Source organism: Bombina bombina, chromosome 3 (assembly GCF_027579735.1).
Source record: "Bombina bombina isolate aBomBom1 chromosome 3, aBomBom1.pri, whole genome shotgun sequence".
In the NCBI taxonomy this organism is placed as follows: domain Eukaryota; kingdom Metazoa; phylum Chordata; class Amphibia; order Anura; family Bombinatoridae; genus Bombina; species Bombina bombina.
In genome coordinates, this window is record NC_069501.1 from 1163508204 (window position 1) to 1163519458 (window position 11255).

The 11255-nt window shown below is 36.7% G+C and overlaps 1 protein-coding gene across 1 annotated transcript in view; it reads right to left on the minus strand.

Moving 5' to 3' along the window:
* DYNC2H1 (dynein cytoplasmic 2 heavy chain 1) overlaps positions 1–10237 on the minus strand; it is a 1178830-nt gene extending 1168593 nt beyond the window's left edge. Inside the window, exons 1-4 of the mRNA XM_053705582.1 lie at positions 9997–10237; positions 3501–3671; positions 3266–3404; positions 1043–1161 (exon numbers count right to left, since the gene is read on the minus strand). Coding sequence (XP_053561557.1) covers positions 1043–1161; positions 3266–3404; positions 3501–3671; positions 9997–10176 — 609 coding nt within the window. The 5' untranslated portion in view covers positions 10177–10237. The remainder of the gene's footprint in view (positions 1–1042; positions 1162–3265; positions 3405–3500; positions 3672–9996) is intronic.
* Between the last annotated feature and the right edge of the window lie 1018 nt (positions 10238–11255).

Below are 11255 nucleotides of genomic sequence, written 5' to 3' on the forward strand. Positions count from 1 at the left end.
TTCATCTATCCACAGAATATTTTGCCAGTACTGCTGTGGAACATCCAGGTGCTCATGTGCAAACTGTAAACATGCAGCAATGTTTTGTTTGGACAGCAGTGGCTTCCTCTGTGGTATCCTCCCATGAAATCCATTCTTGTTTAGTGTTTTACGTATTGTAGATTCGCTAACAGGGATGTTAGCATTTGCCAGTGACTTTTGTAAGTCTTTAGCTGACACTCTAGGATTCTTCTTCACCTCATTGAGCAGTCTGCGATGTGCTCTTGCAGTCATCTTTACAGGACGGCCACTTCTAGGGAGAGTAGCAGCAGTGCTGAACTTTCTCCATTTATAGACAATTTGTTTTACCGTGGACTGATGAACAGCAAGGCTTTTGGAGATACTTTTATAACCCTTTCCAGCTTTATGCAAGTCAACAATTCTTAATCGTAGGTCTTCTGAGAGCTCTTTTGTGCGAGGCATCATTCACATCAGGCAATGCTTCTTGTGAAAAGCAAACCCAGAACTGGTGTGTGTTTTTTATAGGGCAGGGCAGCTGTAACCAACACCTCCAATCTCATCTCATTGATTGGACTCCAGTTGGCTGACATCTCACTCCAATTAGCTGTCATTAGTATAGGGGTTCACATATTTTTTCCACCTGCACTGTGAATGTTTACATGGTGTGTTCAATAAAAACATGGCAACATTTCATTCTTTGTGTGTTATTAGTTTAAGCAGACTGTGACTGTCTATTGTTGTGACTTAGATGATGATCAGATCACATTTTATGACCAATTTGTGCAGAAATCCATATCATTCCAAAGGGTTCACATACTTTTTCTTGCAACTGTATATATATATATATATATATATATATATATATATATATATATATATATATATATATATATATATATATATATATATATATATATATATATAAATAAATATACAAAGGGGGGAAAAATACCTATGACTACAGATTGGCACATTTATATTAATCATTTTACATTCTCTTTGACTCCTGTATAAATCTGTATTGGAAAAAAACAAAACTTACGTTTGCAATCGCTTGAAACAGGTTTCTGAAATGATTTGCTCTTTCTTTGTTAGAGGATTTAGCCTTATGTTCCGCAACCTCTGCCCAAAATTGAAATTCATCATTTGGAGTTAAAATACCTGTAAACAACAATCAACATTTGTAGCTTATGGCTTATTTGGGGGGGGGGTGTAATTGACTTGAAAATACACAAGATTGACAACAGATAAGAATTTTTAAAATGTCTTCATTGAAGAGATTCACTAAGCTAGCAGCATTAGTGGCTGATGGCAAACTGGGTAAGAAGTTAAATGCTACAATATAATACATTAATATTTAAAAAAATACTAAGTAAAAAACTAACAAGCAGCAGGGTGATTGCATTTGTAAGTTATTTAGTAATCTTAGTCAATTTAAAGGCAGGCAAGCAAAGTTTAAAGTGATGGTAAACTCTCCCCTTTCTAAAATTAGATCCGGAATGTTAGTGATATTTTAGATTGAGTTTCATTTATCAGTAAACGAAGATGCACTATAACTTACTATTTAATATAGATATGATATTCAAATACCCCAGGCTCTGCTGCCCACTTCAAAAGTCAATTTTATCTGTGAGCTAAAGGTTTGAATTGTTCTCCAATCAGCGCTCTCCCCATATGGCACTTTTAAAAAGTAACGAAATATCAAAAAAATAGATGTCCACAGCACTGTGCTTCTTTAATCTTTATTCTTTGTTTAAAGTACAGACATGAAATAATAGCGACGTTTCGAGTAAATTAACTCTTAATCATGATAAATACGTTGTGTTCTGTTACACTCTTAAAATAATTTAGTTTGGCGCCAACCACCAAATAATGTGGCTCTGCTGCCATCTACTGATAGAAAATACTCATTACACACATTAAAACCTTGTTAACCAATGCAGAATACATAACATTAAAAATAAAAATAGAACGCTTACAATGATATATCTCTATACAATTCTATATATACTATCATCATTTAACTTATAATCTTAATGATGTATAAACTTATATCTCAGAATAGGTTAAAGGAGGACTGACCAATCATACTCTCTGTTAAAGGGACACGAAACACAAAAATGTTATTTCATGATTCAGATAGAGAACACAATTTCAAACAACATTCCAATTTACTTCTATTATCTAATCTGTTTCTTTCTCTTGAAATCATGTGTTGAAGGAGCAGCAATGCACTACTGGTTTCTAACTGAACACATGGGTGAGCCAATCCGAGCTTGCCTAGATAAACCTTTCAGCAAAGGATAACAAGAGAAGAAAGCAAATTAAATAATAGAAGTAAATTGAAAGTTGTTTAAAATTGTATTCTCTGTCTGAATCATGAAAGACAAATTTTGGGTTTCATGTCCCTTTAAGGCCTTTAGGGGTCATACACCCCAACTCATGAATCCAAAACATTTCCTTTTGTTTTAGAAGGACAAGAACAAATGTAAGCTTATTCATTGCTAGCATTGTGTTTTGCATATTTGCAGGCATGCTCTTTTGCTATTCACTGTATCTAGAAGACATGAACATGTGGAAACTGCTTTTGTACTGTTGGCAAATCTTTTCCCCACTTTTCTCTAGGTTATCACCCCCCTGATACTTTCACAGCAAGACAACTGATTCAAAGTATGGTTAAAACATGAGAAAAGTTCATTTTGAAATAACAACTTAAAAACAATAGTAAAAGTTTTAGTTCCTGGGTGATGTGCTGTGTTTTTTTGGGACTAGTAACTAGTTCATGGTTAAGAAGTAAAGCAAAGAGGGAACGGAATGATGTGCAACTAGATCATTACAGACAATTTTTGGATATAAATTCAGATAACCTTTTACAGATTAAAGGGATAGAAAAGTAAAAATTGAAATGTGCACGGGTGCTTCTAGTAAACGTTATTATTACTGTTTTTTCTGCGACATATGCACATATCTTGTGAGTGCCGTGCACCAGTATTCAAGCATCATGCCTGCTCAAAGAGCTGGTAGTGGTGTGTATTGCTTCTTCGAAGACTTAAAGGGACAGTCAACACCCAATACTTGTTATTACTTATTGTTACATACCAAACAAGCATCTTGCAACAGGTTCCAAGACTATAAGCTTGTGAGAAGTACAAGAAACGTTTAAATAATCATCGTTTGTTAGCAGCCGAAAAATTACAGTGTCTCTCCCACATTATATTGAATTGAATTTGTTGTGTTTTCTTAATACATTTAATAGTACACAAACCTTGTAAATCTTTGTCATCTCCAGTTTTAGTGCTTCCTGGTTGCGAGAAGGTTTTTCTTAAAATACTTCCCAAGCCTGCTTCCAAGTCACTAAGCAAAGCCTGCAGTTTAGGGTCAAAATCTCTGCTCCATTTTTCATCCTAAAATCAGAAAAATGCAAATGTATATTGGGATAATAATACACCATACACTAATTCAAAGGCAGTAAGCACTGAGAATGAATCTTTGGGCCTCACCTTTAATAACACTGGAGCATAGATTTGTCGTACTGCCTGGTAAAGTGTATTTATGGGGGAATCCAGCATGGATGATACCAGAATGTTATCATGAAGATTGTCTTCCGTAATGACATCCGGTCGGATTTTAAAAAACACAAGCACTTTATCGTTTTTGTCACTGGTATCAATCTAAAAACAAATAAAGGCATGTAAACCACAAGGGTAACATATGTACAGTTATGGGTAGTTTGGTCTGGCATTATCATATCTAACAACAACTATGTAATATTAGCTTCATGAATATAAGTTATTTAATTGAAACCATAAACAAAAACTAAATAAAAAAATAATGTATTAAATCAAAATATAATACTCCAAAAATGTTTAACAATGGGAAACAAAAATACATGGCCATGTAAGTCAATTATTTTGTTTACCTACCACGTAATTTATCTCTGAATATTGTGTTTTTTTCTGAATGCCCTAGAGAAGCAGTGAGAACCCTTTAGATTTGTGAGCCTTGACTCTACCACACTCTACACAGTGATCCTGTTCCTCTAGTGGAGATCCCTCCTCCCCAGGAGTGCTATACCTGTCTACAACACACACAGTATAAGCACCCTTCTCCCTGTCTGGAATCAGTTATTTGCAATGAAGAGAGTACTGAGGAGTGAAGTCTTTGGTAAGTTAATCTGGATCTGCCCAGGACTTTCCTTTGTGAGTCACTCCTATCTGGCAAGGAGTCATACATCAATAGGCAAGCAATGGGGCCTCCACTGCTTGTCTACCGCTGTGGGGAGAAGACATCTGTTAAGCCTTATTTGTGTGCGCCATGGGCAGGACCTGTCATGTCATAAGTGGTGTTGGGCAGAGTCAGTGCATGTTACAGAAACCAGGACGTCTTCCCTGAAAGGGAGGGTGTGTGAGAGGGACGGGAGCGGGTGGGATCACTACTCTACGGAAAGTAATCTTAGTGCATGGGAAGCAGGGAGAGGGGGATAATAGTTGGGAAAGTGACCTGAGAGGGGGTTGGGAAATGATTAAAGTGCCCTTGTTTTTAATAGGATTATTAAAAACCGGGCACTAATTCGTCAAAATTGACCTTCACTTTAAACCACAAAACAAATAAGGAAAAGGATTGAATTATATCAGTTACACAAAGAGGCAGCACAACAAAATATATTTCCCCAAAACTAGCCAATGCGCGTGTGCCTCTCTATTCCAACACCCCAAGTGCTAAGTCGTATTGTATACAGATCAAGGTATTGATGGGAACATGTAAAGCTCTTTTGGTCGTATTGCGTATCAGAAAATGAGGCCAATGAGGACCTGCTATCACAAGGCAATTACAAACTACAGATATACCAAAAGGGAAGAGCTTAAATTAACTGGAGTAACTAAGTGGGCTCCACATATAACCAGAGAACTAATGCACCAGATCCGAACGGTAAAAAACAGCAGACGCTGATGCTATCCCAGTAACTGCCAGCCATCCTCATGGTCTACAATGTACTTAGTACCAGAGGAAGTTGTATGTCAGCCAACAGAAAACACCATAAAGAGATAGGAAAGTCAAAATGACATTTCATTATTCAGATGGCATCACAAAGTATCAGGTTTGGAGAAGATTAATACTTTACAATATGATAACATTTTCTGTTAGTTATAAATATTATTTAAAGGGACATGAAAACAATTTATTTTATTTTATCATAAATCACAGACAGCATACAATTTTTTAAATTTTTCTTCTATTTCAAATTTGTTTCTCTATTATTATAGTTTAACATCAATGCACTACTGGGAGCTAGCTGGTGACTGGTGGATACACAAATTTGTCTCTTGTTATTGCCTAAACAAATGTGTTCAGCGGCCTCCCTGTAGTGCAATGCTCCTCTAAGTTTAATCATTTTACAGTGCTTAAACAAATAGTTATAAAAAAGCAATAGTGCAATAATAAAATGTTCTTACATATTAGAGAATTTTGTTTTTTACACCTTTATATCCTTTTAAGAAATTAATCTAACAGCAGATGACACAAAAACTCTGTTCAAATGCCAAAATGCCAGTAAAACTCACAGATATATGCATGCCGTTCCCCATTTCTCCACCAGATGGAGTCATCAATATCTGTAGAGTATATGTATATTTGTGTTAAAAGCCGAATTATACTTGTAAATCAGCCACACATTAAAATCTGGTATTGCTGTTCCACAAGTATAAATGTCTTCTTCCGCATTCGGAATGCAACCTCTGAATGCACAGGTCTAATATATATATCTAAACATTTTCACTAGCCCACTCACCCTGGGAGAGTAGAAATTGAGCTGGGGCAAATAGAGACAGAGATAAATGTTGTCTAAATACTGTGTTAAATGACCAACAATGCACATATTTGTGATAATTCTATTAAAAAAATTTAATTTAAGATTGAAAATAAATACAATATGAAAATGTATTTCCCATTAAGGCAGGGCTCGACAACCCTAGGAGCCTGGGAGCCACTGGTTCCTAGAATTTTACCCTTAGCTCCTAAAATGTGGGGTTATTCTCCATATATCTATATACAAATTCCACTGTCTGGGTCCTAAAAGTATGTCTGGCTCCTACATACTCTTTCTGGCTTTTAAACCTATTTTAAACCGATTTGTCGACCCCTGCATGAAGGTATTTCACAATGGCTAAACATGTGCAAAGAGGAGGTGGGTAGGGTGTAGGCAGGTGATGGGTTAGATCAGAAGTGGCGAGTTAAATTATCTCCTGGCTAGTAGCTTAGGATTTAGGACTAATTTTATAGCCCAACTGCACATTTTTCCACAGAAAACCAGGACTCTAGGTAATGATATACAAATTAGCACTACAATGCCTCATGTTTGTGTTTTAAATACACAGTGCATGTAGGTGGGTTATACAATGATCTTTCTTGTGCTATTATTATTATTATTATCGGTTATTTGTAGAGAGCCAACAGATTCCGCAGGCGGAGTACAACAAAACAATTATAGGGATCAAATGGGTAGAGGGCCCTGCCAAGAGTTGCACTGTTGTAGTCAGCTCTTAAGAAGGTGATCTAGAAACAGCTGGACTCTTAGGCTTACATGCTAAGGGGGTTCAGGGGATAGCAATGGAGGAGTGGAACTGGTATAAAGTAAGGTTAGCATAGGTTGTATGCATCCCTGAACAGTAGATTATTTAGGGAGCGCTTGAAGCTTTCAAAACTAGGGGAGAGTCTTGTGGAGCGAGGCAGAAAGTTCCACAAGATGGGAGCCAGTCTGGAGAAGTCCTGTAAACGGGAGTGTGATGAGGTGACAAGAGAGGAGGAGAGTAGGAGGTCATGAGCAGAGCAAAGGGGACGGGAGGGAGAATATCTGGAGACAAGGTCTGAGATATAGGGGGGGAGCAGTGCAGTTGAGGGCTTTGTATGTCAGAGTGAGAATATTGTGTTTGATCCTAGAGGCGAGAGGAAGCCAGTGAAGAGATTGGCAGAGAGGTGTAGCAGATGAAGAGCGACGTGTAAGGAAGATGAGTCTGGCAGAGGCATTCATTATGGATTGTAAAGGAGCTAGGCGGCAGCTAGGGAGACCAGAGAGGACGGAGTTGCAGTAGTCGAGGTGGGAAAGGATGAGAGAGTGGATTAAAAGCTTAGTTGTGTTTTGTGTAAGGAAATGTCTAATTTTAGAGATGTTTTTAAGGTATTTTATTGTAAACACAACAATTTACTTGTTTCATATCACTTAAATTGATTTGCATTGCATACATATGGGATGAATATAACTTTATTAATACAGAATATGATGTTTTTTATTAATGAACTGTGGCACTGCAGTCTGTCTTGAGGCTACCACACAAATACAAATAACACATAAAAATATGCATCTATTGAACGGATTATTATATGGTACTTTGTCATTTTTATCAATGCCCTCATTTGTGAAAATGTAACATTTCTGAATTATATATTAGAGTAACATTGTAGGCACAATATCAATAAAGCTGTTAAGCTTCTGACGTTAGAGCATGTAATTTTAACACTAGCAGCCCTGGAATTATAATGTGCCGCAGAACACTAAAGGTCCCATGCTGACCCAATCAGCAGAAATTCAAAATTTAGCTATGTATTTAACCTATTTGCGGGGGGTTAAACACATAGCATTCCAGGTCACTAATGTTACGATTGCATGAACTAACAAATCAGACCATGCAATGTTTCCACTATAATGCCCTTTTAAATAATGTTAGCTATTTTGAGTTTGGCACTAGGAAGAAGTACATGCTTTTAAATTGATCAGTAAAGCTGCATGGTCACTGGCTAACAATGACAACTTCCATAACTCTAGTGGTTAACAGCAACACACCAACAAAAAAACACAGATAATTCTAATTTTTCAGAAAAAAATACTGAAATATATTTAACAACATCTTCTACTGCAAGCATTGACCCCTTCAGGACGGAGACAATTAATAATGGATACTTGTATAGCGCAAACCCTCAAACTTAATCGACTCGCGGCACTGATAACAGGTATTATTATTACCCAACTTAATGGTACTCATTTTACCGACCTCGGAAGGATGAATGGTTGAGTGGACCTTGCCGCGATTGAACCTGCAACCCTTGGGTTGCCACATATCTCTGTAACAGTGCATTAGCACGATGAGCTATTGTCCGAGATCAGAATGTAAACAGTGCAGACAGGATGTCACCTGCTCGTCAATGTGATCATATGACTCCAACAGCACTGATTAGCTCTTGGTGGACTGCCTGCTTTGCTAGACAAGTACCCCAATCAGATCCACTGTATTGTTTAACAAGGAAAGGAGCAGTGAGCGCAAATGTTAGGATGTTCCATGCTGTTATAATGTCCTTAAAGCTCAACGTTTTCAGGATGACATGGAACGTCCTAACGTCCTGAAGAGGTTAAAGAAAAAATACACTAAATGGACATTTTAATGAAAAAATTACATGATCTAATTCATTATGGCATATCATTTTTGTATTACTGATCCTAGATATTTGTGTTTATAATATATTAATTGTAACTGCAATTCCATGTATTGTTTGCATTAGAAAGTCCCTTGAAAGTGACGTTAAATTGTATGTCCTGTAAAAAAAATATTATTTTTTTTTATCAACAAACATGTCACCCTACATCATTTATAATGGTACAGGCCTGAACTAATTAGACAGAAGTTACTGTAAAACTGGACTCCCCTTAATAGGTTTCCAATTACATATTATCCCAGCTGAAGAGTAATGAATGGGAAATTGTTCTGTTAGGTTTTATTTTGAATATGAACGAGCTGGCTTTGCTGTTTGAAACAGCAAACCCATTAAAATAGGTTGATCTTGCAAGGAGATCATTTTTCCTTACATTATCACTCTTTATTTATACACATCAAACCTCCTTATGTTAACTTAGTTTGTATATTTAGAGAGAACAACTGAAAATGGATATTTGAGTACTTATCTCTATGACTCCTAGCTTTCAGTGTAATTTCTTCTCCTGGTTATGTTTACAGTACACAGCTTTTCAATAGTGAATACTTAAAGGGACAGTCAACTCCAACATTTGTATTGTTTAAAAAGATAGATAATCCCTTTATTACCCATTCCCTAGTTTTGCACAACAAATATGGTTATATTATTAATATACTTTAAACCTCTGTGATTACCTTGTATATAAGCCTCTTTTGGCAGCCCCCTGATCACATAGCTATTTATTTATTATTTAGCCAATTAGTGCGGTGTCCTGCACAACTCCACAGGAGAGAGCACAAAGTTATATATATATGACACAAGTGAATTAGCAGTCTCTTGTTGTGCAAACGTGGAGAATGGGTAGTAAAGGCATTATCTATATTTTTAAACAATAACAAATTTGGTGTTTACTGTCTCTAAGTGTTCAGAATAGGTGTGGACACAACAGACCAATGCAGCTATTTCACATGACAAAATAAGGCTAAAGAAGTAAATTATAATCAATTTAATATACTCCAACAACTAAAACAGGTCGTGGGGAACACATTAAAAGAAAACATTTTACAATACACTATATCCTTTTAAAAAGATACTAGGTAGGCACACTTCTAAACATCTTGCTTCTGACTCATAAGTATTTGGATTGCCAAATATACGTACAAGAAAACCCTATATGTGGCTGCCCCCTACAGTCCTTGCAAGTTCCTAATTCAGAAATCAATCTGCCAAACCCTGCAACAAGTAGTTAACTGTAAAGCTGCATAACTTGAACAGATAGGCAGAAATGTCTATGGGTGAAGAAGCATACAAGCTGCTGCTTGGGGTGGCTAATAAATCAAGTCTTCTGAATAAAGATCTTCCTCTGCCCGGTTTGTTTGAGTAGTATTGGTTATCTATCAACACAGACTACATTATTGCCTTTAAACATAACAAATGTATCTAATTAAATGGTTTCTGCACGAACATTTTAACCTCGTGGTTGCTGGGTTTAGATATTGTTGGTTTTGACACCACTAATAGGCAGTGATTTACTACCTTGTTGGAAAATATAATCTGGGCCCCGGACCTCCGGCCGCTCAGAATAAACACGTTCCCATCATCCAGGAATCGGTCGAGCTCCTGGCAAGAAGTGAGCCCCTCACCCAAGGGCTGCCCAAAGTAGTTCTGCGCGGTGGTGATGATAAACCGCTTCCTACAGTCCTCGCTGCCGGACATTTCTGTCGCCTTCACTAATCACAGAAAACTAACTGCAAACCGGCGACAGGGACCTTGTTGAAAATCCGCTACCATAGCAACGCTGGACACATGAAACAGCCTCAGCAAAGATGGAAGCTACGTCTAAGGACGTTCCAGATCACGTGATACTGTCTGGGGCACGCGCGCTGAACTTGAACTAAGCAACGGCGTATGTTTAATGCTGAATACTGATAGAGAAAATGACCACGGACGTTAGCATTGTATACCGATGTACTAACGGGACCGTCTGTGTTCTGTTTCTATTAAAAAGGGTGACTTTTTAAAATGTACGTTAGTACGGATGTATTAAAGCAAAAATATATATATGATAACTTTTATATTGTGCATGAACTAGATGAACCGGGAAAGAAAGTAATAGTCAATTATAGGAAGTAGAACCCTAAAGGGATACTGAACCCAATTTTTTTTTTCTTTCATGATTCAGTTAGAGCATGCAATTTTAAGCAACGTTTTGATTTACTCCTATTATCAATTGTTCTTCGTTCTCTTAGTATCTTTATTTGATAAGCAACAATGGCCCAGCTCCTAGGCTTACTTTCCTGTTTTTTTCAAATAAAGATACAAAGAGAATGAAGAACAATTTATAACAGGCATACATTAGAAGTTGTTTAAAGTTGCATGCGCTATCTGAATCATGAAATAAAATGATGTGGGTTTAATATCCCTTTAATTAAATGATTAACTGCTGATAATGGAACACTGATTATAGTTTGCCATCTCATCCAACTACTTTTTAAGAGATTTTTTTTTTTATTCGAAGGATGTGAATTAGCAGATGTTTCACATTTTACATATTATGTGCTTGTATTTTATTTATTCCTTTCCTGAGCATACAGCTTATTATATTGATTAGTGAAGCAACCCATATCTTCTTTCCTTTTTATGCATATATAAATACAATAGTATAGTATAATAGTGCTTGACAAACCCAAAGAGCCAGTGCATTTATGACTCCATCAACCTCTGTAACACTTTTCAACACTCTCAAATCAAACGTTAAAATGAGCTAATATTAAAAATGTTAAATTTTTATGGCA